The sequence below is a fragment of the Trachinotus anak genome, unplaced genomic scaffold (assembly GCF_046630095.1).
Source record: "Trachinotus anak isolate AG129_WGS33_773 ecotype Australia unplaced genomic scaffold, CSIRO_AGI_Tana_v1 ptg000030c, whole genome shotgun sequence".
NCBI classification, from domain to species: Eukaryota; Metazoa; Chordata; class Actinopteri; order Carangiformes; family Carangidae; genus Trachinotus; species Trachinotus anak.
In genome coordinates this window covers 595990-613216 of record NW_027273881.1, presented here as the reverse complement: position 1 = coordinate 613216, position 17227 = coordinate 595990, and the positions used below count along the sequence as shown (strand labels likewise).

Sequence of the window (17227 nt, the reverse complement as noted above, 5' to 3'; positions counted from 1 at the left end):
TGCAGAGACGTTCAGCATCAAGTCTGTTCACTCTGCACATTTCACTCAGTCCACAGTGGAAACAAAGTGCTGAGTCAGCAACAGGTCAGTGATGGATTCACTCCTGTTACCTGTCAGCTGATGTCACTTTAAACACAGAGTCTCTGTGTGTTGATCAACATGTGAGCTGCTTCTGAAACATCACCTGACTGAACATGGAGGCTGTCACTAAGAGCCAGGGACTGTCAGGCTCCATCACACTGATCTCAGAGCTGTGACACAGATGAAACTGATCAGCTGTTTAGTGTTGAAACCAGAGAACAAACAGTCTCAGATCAGATTGGACAGTTTGATGAATGAGGACACTGTCTCTGTCCATCTGTGAGGCTGTCAGCTGGAATCAGCTTTATTTCCTGTACACATAAACACAACAACAACAGTCGTCTTCACATCAACTCACACACATGATCACAACAAGCTTCTGGCTGCTCTGATTGGCTGACTGTTGTCTCTCTCTCTGTGTTTCTGTCCAATCATGAAGCCTGTCCCCGTTCTCCTCTCACAGCTTCACCGAGGAAAGCAGCCACTGAGGAGTTTGGAGGTTCACAGGAAACACTGGATCTTTGCTCTGATACTAACTGTGTTTAGTACAATACTGCTGAGAGCAGCATGGACTGACTCCGCCCCTCTACTGACCTCAGAGTCTCCAGTCTACAGTCTGGACTCTGCATGAGACCACGGAGATCCTTCAGGTCTGGATCCTGCAGGTCCTGGTTTCTACTCAGGTCCAGTTCTCTCAGATGGGAGGGGTTGGACTTCAGAGCTGAGACCAGAGAAGAACAGCTGATCTCTGACAAACTGCAGTTCATCAATCTGAATAAAGAATCCAAGATGTGAGTTTAGGAGACAAAATTCCTGCTTGAAACCACAAAGAGTCAAACAGACAAAGTAAAAACAGCTCTCATTAATATTCATGACAACATGCTGCTGCTTCAATAAAGACGTAGTGACTCCACCTCTTCAACTCTGCCAGCTCCACCTGTGGCTCCATCTATACAAACTCATGTTGTGCAGATTCTACTAAAGATCCTCAAGTTTTCAAAGACAACAAACATGTCAGGCTGAAGTTTGGAGACATGAGAACAAATGTATAGAAATATATGTTCAATTCACAGACACCTGGTGACTGAGCTCAAATATTTAACACAGTCGAACCTACAGGATTTAAAGTGATGAAACAACCTGTTGCTATGACAACTTGGCTTTGAATATCGGAGTCAGTACAAACATCACAGAGCCTTATAAAGGTGTTGGGACCATCAGCTATTGATTATAGATCAGTTATTGTCTGACAGATTCAATGTGTTTCTGTTGGTGTTTTAAAAAGTCATGAGGTGAAAGTTGAAGAGAAACAGTCACTGGACTAAAAGCAGAGAAGAAGAAAACAGACTTTACCATGAAGATCCTCAGTGTGGATCAGTATAATATCAGCCTCATGTCTGCAGCTCAGTGTCAACACAACTTTCACATCACATTCATCTCAGCACAGAAAGAAAACATGGAGTCTGACCTCAGAGTCTCCAGTCTACAGTCTGGACTCTGCAGAAAACCACACAGACCCTTCACTCCTGGATCCTGCAGGTTCTGGTTGTATCTCAGGTCCAGTTCTCTCAGATGGGAGGGGTTGGACTTCAGAGCTGAGCCCAGAGAAGAACAGCTGATCTCTGACAAACTGCAGTTCTCCAATCTGAATAAAGAATCAAAGATGTAGATCAATGATTGATAATCAATCAGATTTGTCCTGATCAATGATCTTTGTCTAAAATGAGTAGAGTGACTTTGTGCTTCTGTTATTGTGGATCTTCATCATGTCAGCCTTCTACACACATCATCCAAATGTCAGCACAACATTCATACAGCTGTTGATGTGAACACAGGTCGATCAGCTGCTGCTGACCTCAGTTCAGTCTGTAATCAGAGGAGAATCAGAGGATTCACGTCTGTTTAGTCTGTTCCCTCTCTGACACTACAGACATCAGCACAGAAACAAAACACTGAGGACGTGAACAAACAGTGAGAACTCAGTCACACTGTTCAGAACAAACATGGTGGAGCAGCTTCAATGTTCCAAAGTCACCAAACAACTGCACAATGTCACATTTACAGGAGGAGGGAAAAGATTTCTCTGTGTCCACATCTTTAAAGAAGAACTTGTGTTACTGTTGAGAACTTGAGGAGGACGAGTGCTCGGCCTCAGTCTACCACCGGTGTTACAGCCCATTCTGTGAGCCGTCAGATTCTGTGACAGCATGAACCAGTTCACCTTCAGGTAACGTTCAGAGCCTCCTGCTGGAAAACACCACAGATTTATTCCGCTGATCTTCACTGAATGAGGAAGTAGAATTCATCTGATTTTCACATCAACCCCCCAGTGAGGAGCAGACTGAGTGAGGACGGGGTTAATGAAGGTCACAGAGCAGAGATCAAACCTGTGCTCACAGTCCTACAACCCTTCAGCTCAGCACAACGTCCACGGTTTAGGTCTGATAGTTGATGAACAGAGTTTCTCTGAGTGTCAGTGTCAGTCTGCTCTGGTAACTGCTCCTGAACCACAGTCACATGACCACTTGTGTTATTCATGGGATTAGAAGAAGCTCCATTCTTCAAGATCAAGTCTGAGCTTTTGTTGTGTTCACACACAATCAACTAGATATGACATGAAGGACACCTGGAGCGCTTTGAGTTCACAGTGCACAGGTTCAGAGAAGCACAACGTGGACTTGAAGAGAACAGAAGTGAGAGCAGCTCAGTTCAGGTAACAGGGACCAGACTGATCTGCCAACAAAACCCCTACAGCCAACCTCCCCTGGAGCTCAGCTTTCAGAGCAGGCTCCTCTGCCTCTGCTGCCAGCTCTGTGTATCTGAGCTGTTTCCTCTCAGAGGCCGTTTCTCCTGCGTCCTCCCATGGTACTGTCAGCTCCACAACATACACAAGCTGCTGTGTTTCTGACCACAACACAACATCTGCTCTCAGATCAGTGGCAGCTGTCTCCTGAGGAACTAGGAGCTGTTTTCCTGGATCTCCTCTGATTGGCCAGTCCCTCCCTGCCTTCAGCTGCATCACGCCTGTTCAAAGCTGCTTCCTGAGTCCTTCACCCTCAGCAACAAATCAAATCCATCTTGTCTCCTTCTGCCTCCAGTGAGTTCACCTCTGAGCTCTGACTCTCAGTGGCTGCTGGGAGACACCTCAGCACCTGCTGATGTCTCCAGGTGTGTGGGCCTGGAGACAGGCTTGTTTTAGCCCCTGATAGAAGGAGCCACATGAAGCTCCACCTGAACATAGAGGACATGTTGGCTCCTCAGCTGTTTATTCACTATGATGTTGGGGAGGTGGGAGCTGCTCATAAATTGCTCCCAGCATCAATCTAATCCTTCCTGCCTCCATGTCCCAGCTGAGTTTCCTCTTGTCTCCACTTTCCCGCCTCAGCCACTGGCCCTGCTTTGATCTGGTTTGTGTTGCAGTCTGAAGGTCTGTGGCTTCCCATGATGCTGCAGTGCTGACATCAACACACAACAACAGCTGCAATATTTGTTGGTTGCAGAGAGCTGCAGCTTTGCTGGTGTTCAGATCAGCAGCAGCAGCAGAAGATCTGTGAGACTGTTGCAGTTTGATTCTCATCAACTTTCTGATTTTAACATCAAACTCTGTCAATTCACTGCTGCTCTGAATCACAAACACTGTGACTGCTCTCATCCAGGGGCCGAGTGGGACCCTTCATTTTACCTGGAGATCACCAGTCCCAGCTGTTAATAACACACAAAGACAAACAGCAGCTAACACAAGCACAGGGCTGCTGCCCAACAACTAGCAGCTAGCTATACTAGCCACATTTAATATGAGCTGAGCTAGCAGCTAGCTACAACGCCCCTGCTTAGCATTTCAGCTGCCGGCTCTTTACTGGATGTTGAATCTCTCTGTGATTGTGGAACATTTCTCTGCTTCCTCCTCCAGTATTTGTTCTTCTTCATTCTTCTCTGCTCCACCTTTCTCCTTCTCTTTCTGCTGCTGCTTCAAACCAATGTGAACAGTGAACACACACGTTCCCTGATAACACCAACACGTCTCTGATGACTCTGTACCAGCCCCACTTCACAGCTCTTATTGGTAAGCAGCTGACCAATCACAGTTCAAGGCACACTGAGGTTGTACCACCTGAGGAGGGGCCGCTCATTTACCCCCCGACTGCAATTATAGACTCGGTCTGACGTGCTGGGAGAGACAAGAGGCTGCGAGGCTCAGTTCAGGCTGCAGGATGGTGCAGCGAGGTAGACCACTTTTATATAACACAATATTATTAGTCTACACAATAATCAGTCCGGCCCCGGCCCCCAAACGGCCCCCGGGGATTCTGCTGACCCTCCCCATCACCACTCTGCTCCTGGTCTCATCTTCCTTCTTTCTCTTCACTGGCTGACTTTTTAAATCCTCACACAGAAATCCTGAAAAAATGAACCAACCAATGAAAAACTGGGACTTCACAGATTTGAACTGAATATAAAACTACAACAGCTCCAGTCAGTGAACTGACCTCAGAGTCTCCAGTCTACAGTTTGGACTCTCCAGTCCAGCACACAGCTGCTTCACTCCTGAATCCTTCAGGTAGTTTCCACTCAGGTCCAGGTGTCTCAGATGGGAGGGGTTGGACTTCAGAGCTGAGGACACGACTTCACAGTGAGTCTCTGAGAGTCCACAACCAACAAGTCTGTGATGAGAGAAAATATAAAATGTGTTAGAATAAAATTGTTTGTAATAAAAGACACAGAAGTTAAAATGTATCTGATGAGAAAAGATGATGATGTGATGAACATCTGCTCTTCACGTCTGTGGCTCAGCTCATCTGATCTGATTGTGTTTGACATGAAACAATAATTCTCATCACTCTCCCTCAGACCTGCAGAGTTTCATGGGAATCTTTGTTGTGCAGATGAAGGAGGGAAAATGATGTTACATTTCTGCTTCCATCATATGATTTGATCCAGAGTCAGAATCTTGTTCAGAAAAACCGTTTTATTCTCCACTGTTTTTAAACTGACTCCAGATTGCTTGGCTCTGCTGCCTCTCTGTAGAAGTCAACACACACCACTGCATAAAACACATCTGGCTCATTGTGGTGAATCAGTGGCAGCGCCCACGTTGATCCATGAACAAACTGTCCTCAGTAAAACACTAGTGATCAACACTTAGTGGACTCTACAGTTACAACCTGGAAGCATCTGCTCCATGCAGCAGCAGAGCAGAGTCCAATCACAAAGCAGCAGAGTCTGATCATCTGTTTTTCACAGAAGGTCCTCACAGAAACATGACACTGAGCTCTGGTGTGTAGAAGAAGACTGAATCCTCCCATTCTGCTCTGATAGATTCACACCTGTGTTCTTAGCTGAAGCTGAACATTTCCTGATACGACTCTCCTCTACAGCAACAAGAGAGAAAACACCCTGGACTTTCTGTCTCATTCAACACAATCTATGGAAAGACTTTAAAGCTCCACCATGACATTTCAAAAAACACAAGTTCATTCTTCAACATGAAAAGTTCAATAATCAGTAAAGCTCAGCCTTGATCAGTTCAATACACTCAGGGGTTTACATCTCCACTCTTGTTCTGCTTCACTGCATTCACTGTTCACTGTCACACACTGATGACTGTTGTCATAGAAATCTCATGAGTCCTGAATACAGACCTCCACAGATTCATCACTGCTCTCCTGTAACACTGTCACAATGGACAGTTTCAACAAAGCCGAAGCAGAGACATCTTCTTTTTTCATTCACACATTCTTCTTCCTCAGAAAAACATGCTGCCTACATTACCCACAATGCACCTCAACCATCAACCTCGGCTATTAGATTAAGGTGTTTTACGCAGAAGAGATGAGGGGGTGACATCACCTGAGGACATTTATCAGACTGCACAGCTGGAGACACTAAAGGTTTAATACTACTGTTTTCTCATATGCAGGTGTCCTCCCCAACTCCTGGAAACACCTGGAAACACCTGGAAACACACACTGAGGTCATGTCATCATGTCTGGACTCACCGAGCCTTCCTGCAGTTCCTCACAGCTGGGATCAGTCTCCATCGTCCCACCTCTGATGTGTTGTACTTGTCCAGGTCCAACTCATCCAGAACCTCCTCTGACATCTGCAGCATGTAGGCCAGAGCTGAGCAGTGGATCTCAGAGAGTCTCTGCTCTGATCTGGTCTCTGACTTCAGGAACTCTTGGATCTCCTGATGAACTGAGTGGTCCTTCATCTCCATCAGACAGTGGAAGATGTTGATGCTTCTGTCAGGAGAGATTTCATCACTGTTCATCTTCTTCAGGTTGTTGATGGCTCTCTGGACGGTTTTTGATCTTTTCTTCCTCTGGCCCAGCAGACCTCCTAAGAGTCTCTGGTTGGACTCCAGAGAGAGGCCATGAAGGAAGCGAACAAACAGGTCCAGGTGACCATTTTTACTTCTGAGGGATTTCTCCATGGCTGCCTTCAGGAAGACATTCAGAGGTGGATGATGACTATTATGGTTTCCAAACACCCCAGAAACCTTCTTGAACAACGACTTTGGAGTTGAGTCCCTGTGTTTGTCATCTTGTCCCAGGATGTTCTCCAGGGCCTCTGTCTTCCTGTTGGTGTAACAGTGGAACATGTAGACTGCAGCCAGAAACTCCTGAATGCTCAGATGAACAAAGCAGTAGACTGTTTTCTGGAAGATCACACTCTCTCTTTTGAAGATCTCAGTACAGAGTCCTGAGTACACCGAGGCCTCTGTGACATCCAGACCACACTGCTCCAGGTCTTCTTGGTAGAACATGATGTTTCCTTTCTCCAGATGTTCAAACGCCAGCCTCCCCAGCTTCAGAAGAACTTCCCTGTCAGCCTCCATCAACTCCTGTGGATTCGTCTCATGTCCCTCATCATACTTGAGCTTCTTCCTCTTTGTCTGAACCAGCAGGAAGTGTGAGAACAGGTCAGTCAGGGTCTGGGGCAGCTCTCCTCTCTGCTCTGTAGTCAACATGTGCTCCAGAACTGTAGCAGTGATCCAGCAGAAGACTGGGACTTGACACATGATGTGGAGGCTCCTTGACTTCTTGATGTGTGAGATGGTTCTGCTGGACAGCTCTTCATCACTGGATCTCCTCCTGAAGTACTCCTCCTTCTGGGCGTCAGTGAAGCCTCGTACCTCTGTTACCCTGTCAACACATGGAGGAGGGATCTGATTGGCTGCTGCAGGTCTGGAAGTGATCCAGACCAGAGCGGAGGGAAGCAGGTTCCCCTGGATGAGGTTTGTCAGCAGCAGGTTGACTGATGACGTCTGTGTGACATCAGACACAACCTCCCTGTTGGTGAAATCCAGTGAAAGTCTGCTTTCATCCAGGCCGTCCAAGATGAACAGAACTTTACAGACAGCCAGCTGCTCTGCTGTGACCTTCTGTAATGTTGGATGGAAAACATGGAGCAGCCTGAGAAGACTGTACTGCTGCTCTCTGATCAGGTTCAGCTCCCTGAACGAAAGCAGAACCAGCAGACTGACATCTTGGTTCTCCAAGCCCTCTGCCCAGTCCAGACTGAACTTCTGCACTGAGAAGGTTTTTCCAATGCCAGCGACGCCGTTGGTCAGAACCACTCTGATGTGTCTCTGTTGGTCAGGTAAGGCTTTAAAGATGTCGTGGCACTTGATTGGAGTGTCATGGAGGGTCTTCATCTTGGAAGCTGTCTCCAGCTGCCTCACCTCATGTTGGGTATTAACCTCTTCACTCCGTCCCTCTGTGATGTAGAGCTCAGTGTAGATCCTGTTGAGGAGGGTTCCACATCCTGTTCCATCACTTCCTTCAGTCACACGTTCACATCTGCTCCTCAGACTGATCTTATGTTGATCTAAAACCTCCTGCAGACCACTATCTGCTGAAAGAGAAGAGACAATGTCAGACTGAAGACAGAGAATCTGAGAATCTGCTGATTATTTTCATCAGCTACAGAAAAACTAAAGAGCAGCAAAGAAAAGCTTTTCAATGTTGTGCTATTTAGAATCATCTGAAATGTCAGTGCTGTGTGTTAGAACAACTGACACTGGAGAAAACAACAGGTCCTGGTTTCAGAAATGAAAACATCAGCAGACACATGTTCAGTCTCACTTTGTACAGTGCTGCTCTGACTGGCTGTCTGCAGTCCAGGTCTGGTTCTGGGTCTTTGTCCACACTGGGGACAGGAGGGGTCTCCTGAAGAGCCAGACTGGTCCCAGTATGAGGTGAAGCACTGTCTGCAGAACCAGTGTCCACAGCTGGTAGAGACTGGATCCTTCAGGACGTCCTGACACAGAGCACAGCAGGACAGCTGCTCCTCCACAGAGACACCACTCCTCTTCCTCCCTCTGTGAAGACATGTCTTCATCACTAACATGTCACAGTCAAATATGTCTAATAACTGAATCATCTTCAGCTCAGTTTACAGTAGAAACTGTCTCTTACTGTGAGTCTGAGGGTCCAGGTTCAGGACTGAAGTGTGGAGGAAGATCTTTGGACCGGTCACTCTTCATAGACAGACAGCTGGATCCTGGAGACTCCGCTCTCAGTCTGTGGTTCTGACCTCTGCAAACACAAACATGTTTTTATTCATATCACATTGATCACTGATCAATTCTCTGATGACAGAGCCATTGTGGGAACTCTCAGCTGACGTCCTGCAGTGACGTCACCATCCAGCACCGCACACTGTACTGAAGGATGGAAGCAACACAGCAGCATCCAGAAACAACACTGTTGTGTCAGTCAGTCATTAAATGTGACCAGTCTCCAGCTGTTGATGACCTGTCTCACATCAGCTCTAAAGAAGCAGATGGTTTTTATGTTTCAGACCTCTGGCTCTAATAATGTGTCTTCATTCATAAAAAGACACAGTAGAAAACATTCTGAATTAGTTTGATGTCTAAAAAACCTTTAAAAACCATTCAACACAGGGGCTAACAAACACTGATATTCATTTTCTCTGTTTCATGTTTGACTTGATCAGTACAGTTGATAACATCGGCCATGAACAGAATCGTCTTCTCCACTGTCAGTGCTGTGTTAGTTTCCTCTGGTCGACCTCCCTCTGATCTCAAACCCTGACTCACTTTGTCACTTTCCTCCCTTCTCCTTTGTCCTTGTGTCCTTGTGTCCTTCTCACTGCTGCTGCAGAGCTTATGCTGTGAACCACTTTCACTTCTGCACTTTCCACAGCCCTCTCCCTGACTTCACAGACACCATATGTCACCCTGTGATGGCCACCACACTTGTAACATTTTTCCTGCACATTATCTCCACAGTCTTCAGCTCTATGTTCACCTCCAGATCGGGAGACCTCTGCTTTCCTTTACAAACTGCTGCAACATGTCCAGACCTCTGGCATTTGTAGCAGAGTGGGGGAGGAATATAACTGGAAAGCTCATACATCCAATTCTAACTTTTTCTGGAATCACAGACTCCTGAAACTCCAGAAGCACAGACGAGCTATCAATCTGTTCACGTTACCTGTTTTCAACAATCTCTTTATCCTGCTCACCTCACCTCCACTCGTACTCTGTCTGAGTCTGTCCAAGTCTTCATTAACAGGAATACCTGTCATCACTCCCCAGGTCACTCAGCTCTCTCCCAGAATCCTTCTTTTATTCACCAGTTATTTGGAAAAGCTTTATTTTTCTGTTCTTCTGTTTTATAGGTTATTAACAAGTTTCCATCACAAAGATCTGAGCCATTTCCTCCTCTCCTAACTTCTTGTTTAATTCCCTTGACAGTGCTCTCAGACCTAGACTCACCTGCTCATCTTCCTTCCTGAACTGAAGGATTATTTTAAAATCCTCCCTCACCACCTTTTTGTGAACAACTCTCCTCTTCATGTGAATTGATCTGCCTTGACTTCATCTTGTCTGTTCTGCCCCTGTCCTCGTCCTCTCCTACTAGAAACTGGAGTCCAGTCATCCAACTCCACATCATCATCATCATCATCCTCTTCATCCACCTGAGTTTCCATCCTGATCCAGTCACAAACCAGATTCTGCCAAACACAGAGTCCAGAATCCAGAAATCATTGTCAAATACCAAAAACATTGTTTAGAATCAACTCACCTGCTACGTCACGTCCACCCTTCTCCACCCACTCCTCTTGACCATGGATGATGCCGGATTAAGTTTTTATTTTGGTACTTCCACTGACCAGCAGTGTGAATTAGCATATTAGTGAAATATTAAGTTTCACTAATATTTAGATTTAACATTTAAATTCTGATTAACTAAATGTGGTGAAATGTTGTTATTTCAGTATGAACCACTTTACAATCAGCGGCCCATATTACATAGAGCCTGAAATCTGTATAAACAGCTGACAAATATCTAGTTTGATGTTAAAAAGGCTCAGTCATTTCCTCCAACAGCTGCTCACTGTAGTTTGGATCAAACTAACTGTGGAGAGTGAAGCTCTGACATGTGAAGCTCATCATTCAGGCTGTAAAATGATCCTGCAAAGTGTGGTCAACTCTGTTAGATCCCAGCTCATCCAGGTTCACCAACACACTGCTCTCTTCTTCTGTGGCTGCTTCTCTGCTCCACCACGGCCCTTTAATTACTGACATCTTTACATCTCTGTCATGTTCATCAGCTGCAGCAAAAATATGCACAAGAAAAAAGTCAAACTCTTCTTTGTTGGGATCATTTCACAAGAAACCAGCTCCTCAGCAGTCACTGTTAATACACTGATATGTCAGAGGAACCAGGGGAAGTTATTTTCTGCGACACTACGGCAGCTGTTACAGGAAGTGACATCACTGCAGGAGCTCAACACACTAAACACTGTTACAGAGACAGTTTGGAGGTTCACAGGTTTGTAGCAGGTCACTCACTGTGAGTCTGAGGGTCCAGGTTCAGGACTGAAGTTCAGAGGATGACCTCTGGACCGGTGACTCTTCACAGACAGACAGCTGGGTCCTGGAGACTCTGCTCTGTCCTCCTCTTCCTCCACACAATCACTCATCTTCAGGACTTCAGTCAGTCTGAGAGGGAAACCAGTAACACTGACTGTGCGCACACACACAGACACACACACACGCACACACACACACACACACACACACACACACACACACACACAGGTTTTCCTCTCAGTGTCTCTGTGTGGACAGAAGTTCACTGTGACTCTTCTTCCCTCCACAGTCCACAGGGACAAACTGACTCAGAGACTTTGACAGTAAAATAATAATAATGTTGTGTTAACACTCACCTGCCTCAGCCTTCAGTTTCCCTCCTTCTGCTCCGTCCACTTCAAATGGAGTCTGAGCTCACTGAACACTTTCACTTTCAGCTGCTCCTCCCCTCTGCAGGTACAAGAAGTCACATGACTCTGTGTGTGTGTGTGTGTGTGTGTGTGTGTGTGTGTGTGTGTTAAAAACAGGTTTGACATGTTCCACCATCATTTATTAAAAACAGACTCTACCTTATTCACCTTCACATGAAAAAACAAGTCTCACTGTTTCAAAAGAATTATCTTGATTTCCATTCATCTAATATCATTTTCAGGTTGAACTGGTCAAACATCATATTAAGAATAAAGATGCCATGACCTGCCCTTTGTATGACAGTTGACAGTCTTGGACTTTGGTTTATTTCCTGATTTATTTTGTAATTACTTACCTTGTGTGCCCACTGTTGTTTTACTTCCTGTCTTTGGCTCCATCCACTCTGCTACATTTTAGTTCTAAACTCTTCTGACAATACAACAATAAAAATACAACAGTGTCGAATCTGTGTTTATCTGAGCTTACCTTTGGTGAAGTGTGTGAACTTTATACAGATCCACAATCTCCTCCTCTCTGGGTTTTCTATCTCTGACGGGATTCTGTAGAAGCACAAGTCAGACTTATCTCCTCATCTGTCAGTCTGAGAGGGAAACCAGTAACACTGACTGTGAGCTCACACACACAAGAATCAGGACAATCAAGCTGTTCAAGAGACACACCCAGAAACACACACACACACACACACACACACACACACACTCACACACACACTCACCTGTCTCAGCCTTAAACTGAAAGAATCAGATGAGACTCCCTGGACAAAGATTTCAGCTCCTTCCTGAATAAATATGAGGGAAAGCAGCCGTTTCAATGTGTCTTCCAGTCATGGAAATACCTTCTTTCACACCATGTATATAATTTATTCAATGAACAAACAGATCAATGAACAAACTGTTGAAACAACACGTCACGTTATCTCATACATCACTAACCTGTCTCATTATTTCACTAACGAGTCTCATTATAACCACAGACTGATTGATCAAACTGAGGTTTCCTAGCAACAGCTGTCATCCATCCATCATCCCTCCATCAGGTGAATGAAGGGTGGGGTTTGCAGCAGTGCTCAGTGATATGAGGGTGGATGAAGTCAGAGGAGCTTTAAAGGTGGACAGGTGTTAATTGTCCATCTCTTGTATGATGCAGCGTTTTTGTTGTTTGCAAAGAGCCATGAAACCACAGGAGGACTGATGCTGAGATTTATCTTCATCACACATCCGTCCCTGGAAGCTTCTTTCCACCAGTGGACAAACTAAATGAAGTGGTCTGAGTGTTGTTGATCCCAGTCAACCAGTACACAACCAGTGTGGCTCATCAGCTGAGTTCACCGCTGACGACAAAGAGAGCTGCTGTCTGAAATTAAAGAGCCACACACACACGTCCAACCTCTTGGTAACACACTTCACCACATCATCCACAGGATCTCACAACCCCACTGTCACAGTGTGGACAACAAGTCAGCACAACTGACCAACACAGACAGCAGAGTGTGGCTCCGAAACACTGTTTGTTGAACTGTGATTAGAGTGTTGATGTCAGTAGCTCAGATGGAAAGTAGTGGGGACAAATCCCGTAGTGTCGTTACCACACACACACACACACACACACACATACACACACACACACACACAGTGCTGTGAAAGCAGAGGCCACAGTGTCTTAAATGAGCCTCGACCCGGTGCAGTCTACTTGCTGTAATCCCGTAATTCTACCTGATCTCTCCATCTGAGTTTGAACGGTTCTCCTTGTCCCCACCCGCTACCTGGTGGAGCCTCACCGTCTGCTCGAGGTTCCTCTTCATTCAGGCACCTCCACCCAACGCAGGCCGCTGCATGACGGAGCTTCACCTGCTCATGGGTGCCCACTCTCTGAGTCTGTTCATTTGACTGTGGAAAGTCTTCATGTCTGACAGCGCTCAGGAGTTTCTGTCACCTCCGTTCTTGTAGAGACGCCAGACGAGACAGTGAGGACGCAGGTGACGTGTCTTTCAGAGGCTCAGCATCTTCAAACATGCACGTGCCATCGGCTGAGGGAACACTACACGTCCAGATGCAGTGTTCTGTTTGATGAGCTGCTGCTGATGTGCTGTCTGCCTGTTGTTACACACACACCTTGTTTGTGGCTGACTGTGTGGACGTGACCTTTGCCTGCTGCCTGTGTGTTATGGAGCGTGCTTTGCTGAATGATGAGAGTGAGCGCTGGAGAGACAGAGGAGAGAGTGGATTCAAACTAGGACGTAGAAGAATCAGACGTACATTTGCTGCCTTCAGTGTGGTTGTATTTGCACCGTGTGCTGCCTCTCCTCACTGGTACGTCAGCTTTCTGCTCCCGTCGTCATCAGACAAACCCACATCAACAAGTTGGCAGCTGCAGCAGCGTTTACCAAACTTCATCCCATTGCACGATTTGTACAACCCCCCTGTGAACGCAGCCAGCTGTGTCCTGATGTGACTCAACAGTGGCTGCAGGTCTCATATGACGTGTAGAGTGTTTGACCACCGTGACGCTGTGTTTCCTTACAGGAGTCCTTCAGGAGATCCAGAGGTGACTGGAAGGTGACCAGATGTGAGTATCAGCCGCTCACTGCTCCCTCTGAGGCTCTGTCCTTGATCATAGATGCTACAAACACTGCTCTCAGCTCCTTTTAAATATGAGGAGGGGCTGCACTGACACTTTCTGAACTGAATGTTCTGAAAATCTTTTTATAGATACCCCATCAGGCCAAATGTTTAATACTAGTGATAAATATTCACTAGAAATATTAACTCAAGCTTCACTTACCAGCTTTTGCCAGAGTTTGAAGCTGCATCATGCCTCAGCTGTGACCACCAGCAGATGTGGAGCCTGTGTGTCTTCAGAGATGGTCTTTGGGGTCAGATATAATTGGCCTGATTATTATAACCAATTATTATTAATTTTCTGTTAATTGTGATGGAAAGTAGTGACTGGAAAGAGTCTCACCTTGGATTTTGACCTGAACAATATTTATAAGTCAGAAAATTTTAGTTACATGAACTCCTACATGTTATGTACGGGGCTCCTGTTTCCCCCCAAAAATCCATTTTGGTCAAACTTAAAACCTGAAGGTGAACATGGACACAGTCCATCTTAAAGCTGTAGCCATGGTGATGGAAGCTGTGTGTAATATGAATGGTGTTGCTCATGGGCAAAGCAAGTTTATTTAGACACAAGGCAATTCAAAGTGCTTCACAGAGGCACGAACATATATTAAAACAGAACGTTAAGAAGACATTGAAACAGCATTTAAAAAATAATTAGAATAAATAGAAACATTTTAATAAGTCACGTGACAATTACATAAAATCAGGTAAGAAACTTACACCATTTTAAATGAAGAGCTGCAGTGATAGAAGATGTTGAAAACACGGCACAAGATTAAACAGATGTGGCGTGTGTAATTTATTGGTGAGCTGCAGCAAACAGATGTTTGAAGCTCTGATGGAAATGAGCTGACAGCAGATCTCAGGTGTTCAGGAAGCTTGTTCCACAGGTGAGGAGCAGAGACACTCAAAGCTGCTTCACTCTGCTTGGTTCTGATTCTTGGAACAGTGAGTGAAGCTGTTCCAGATCACCCGAGGGTCTGATGCTTCACATCGTATAAGTAGAGCTGAGATGTGTCTGAGCCCAGGACCGTTTAGTGCTTTATAGACAAGAAGGAGGATTTTAAAATGCATGTAGTGATGTTTCCATGGAGACTGATCACCAGCTGTGCTGCTCCCCTCAGTTCTCCAGAGCTGTTCGCCTCTTTTAGCTCATGGCTGTGCTGGCACATGAACTCTGCTCTTATTAACTTGTATCCAGGTGAGAGGTCGCACATGTGTCTAACAGCTGTGTCGCTGACAGCTGTGGAGTCAACACACAGTGATGTGTCCTACTGTCTTTCTGTTGTGTCTCCTCACAGAGAACTGACTTATCCATGTGTATGAAGCGTTCTGCAGTCCTGTAGCCATGACCACTACTGTCCCCTGGCCCCTCCCCTCACTGACTGACCTCCCCCCTGACTCTAAGCTCACATCGGCCCCTCGTAGAGAGACGCCAAAGGGCTCTTAGCAGGAGTGCGCTCGGAGCAGCACGAAGACTGGCAGTGGAGACGGAGGGTGGAGGAAGAGACACCACCTGTGCCTAAAGACCACACACTGTACTGTATATTTTGTAACTGCATTTTATGTGATTTGTGCCTGTTTTTCTTGAGTTGAACTTCAGATTTATGGTATGGAGCCCATTTCTGCCAGGGAAAGGAAAAAAAATCAGATGAAACATTTGGCATGATTTATTTATTTTTTCTTTTAAACTCATGGTGACTCAAAATTATGAGATATTAGATTTAAAAAATAAGATAATTAGTCTGAGATATTAAAACAAAATATGAAAACAAAAAAAACCAAACATTTTTCAAAACTAGTGAGATACTGAGTCATGATTGAGACACTAAGTTAAAATTGACTGACTTTTTTAAGTCAGCATCATGCCTAAGGAATTCTTTTTTTATGCCAAATTCATAAGCTACTAATGATTTTTTTTGTGAAAATATTAAGTCAGTATTTATTCTCTCTTTTTTTTTTATTTTCTCATTGATGTAGAGTTACAATTTTTTCATAAGTCATTATCTTTACTTGGTGATATTTTAATTTAAAAGTTATATTTCTGCTCCAGACACAAATGTTTGACTTGGTGTCTCATAATTTGGTGTTACATTATCATCAAGTCATCTTTCAGTTTGATCCAGCATCATAAATTGTTCTTTACATCAACAGCTTATTACTTAGTACCACCATCATTTTGACTATTTAAATCTCATACTTCACCAAGTTTAATTCCTTATTATTATTATAATTTTGACTCAAATGACTTTTACCTGGTATCTCATAATTGTTGATATCATTTTTAAGTTGAGTCATTTTTATTTGGATCTAAATTTTGACCAAGTGAACATTTTTATTTTTGACATTCCTCCTTATATAAACCATTTTTTAATGCCAGCAATGAATAATGTAATTTAGGAATGTAATTGTAAGCTATTGTAGTGAAATGTTTTTAATATATACAGTATATATGTGTCCACTGTACCTGTGGGCCTGTTGTAACTGGGGTTGGCTGCTGTTTAGATCATACAAGGAAATATTTTGGTCCTGTGTCTCAGAATGCTGGGTATTTTAGCAACAGCCTAGAATATATTTTTGCAGTGACTCGATTAAGAATCCAATTTTGTTTTTGTTTTTGTTTTTTTTTGATTTGTAACTTCACTCTCCAGTTCCTTGTGGATAATTATTACATGTTTTCTCCCAAGAATGAATGTGTCTGTTTGTATTTTCTTATTACACTCACACGTCTTTACTCTGTAACTGATATTTTCCCACATCATTCATCTACAAAGAAAAGTGATTGAATGAGGACAACATTTAGATTTCCAGCCCATCATTTGGCTTGTCTGATTATATTCCAAAACTCAGTGCTCTCTTTCACTTTCTGTTTTTTTTTTTTTTTCTTTCTCTAAAAGCTGAACTTTAATCTTTGTGTCTTTGTGAACCGTGGCAGCCAGGCCACTTCTGATGAAGCAGATAAAGGAGTGATCAGTTGTCATACATGCACAGCCAAGAGTTTTGATCATCCATTATGAAATTAGGTGCTTTGTCCACTAACTGCCTTGAGCCCCGGTGGTGGCTTCACTGCAGCCTGAGCTCTCTAAGGAACCTGGCCGAGGCTGGGCCGGCTGACAGAAGCAGCTCTCTCTCAGGAAGACCCTGCAAGATGAGTCATCATCATCTGCAACCTGAAGACGCTGAATGAGCTATAAAACCATGGCTGGGTTCCCGGGCCTATATAGCTTTTCTGGAGTTTTCGTTTTTA

General features: G+C 44.7%; 3 protein-coding genes across 6 annotated transcripts in view; all 3 read right to left on the bottom strand.

Annotated features, from left to right (window-relative positions):
- Positions 1–17227, bottom strand: part of LOC139612045 (NACHT, LRR and PYD domains-containing protein 12-like) — a 606901-nt gene that overhangs the window by 1653 nt on the left and 588021 nt on the right. For all 4 annotated transcript variants that reach the window (XM_071467168.1, XM_071467170.1, XM_071467169.1 and 1 more), the window contains 2 exons: positions 1550–1726; positions 676–852 (listed from right to left, as the gene is read on the bottom strand). In XM_071467168.1, the coding sequence (XP_071323269.1) occupies positions 676–852; positions 1550–1726 (354 nt within the window). The remainder of the gene's footprint in view (positions 1–675; positions 853–1549; positions 1727–17227) is intronic.
- Positions 4203–17227, bottom strand: part of LOC139612061 (protein NLRC3-like) — a 127427-nt gene continuing 114402 nt past the window's right edge. The window contains exon 8 of the mRNA XM_071467208.1: positions 4203–4222. The gene's annotated coding sequence lies outside the window, so the exon portion shown is untranslated. The remainder of the gene's footprint in view (positions 4223–17227) is intronic.
- Positions 4411–17227, bottom strand: part of LOC139612057 (protein NLRC3-like) — a 129758-nt gene continuing 116941 nt past the window's right edge. Inside the window, exons 3-9 of the mRNA XM_071467203.1 lie at positions 11284–11377; positions 10907–11056; positions 8502–8621; positions 8169–8404; positions 6078–7938; positions 4569–4742; positions 4411–4479 (exon numbers count right to left, since the gene is read on the bottom strand). Of these exons, the coding sequence (XP_071323304.1) occupies positions 4467–4479; positions 4569–4742; positions 6078–7938; positions 8169–8404; positions 8502–8621; positions 10907–11037 (2535 nt within the window). The 5' untranslated portion in view covers positions 11038–11056; positions 11284–11377 and the 3' untranslated portion in view covers positions 4411–4466. The remainder of the gene's footprint in view (positions 4480–4568; positions 4743–6077; positions 7939–8168; positions 8405–8501; positions 8622–10906; positions 11057–11283; positions 11378–17227) is intronic.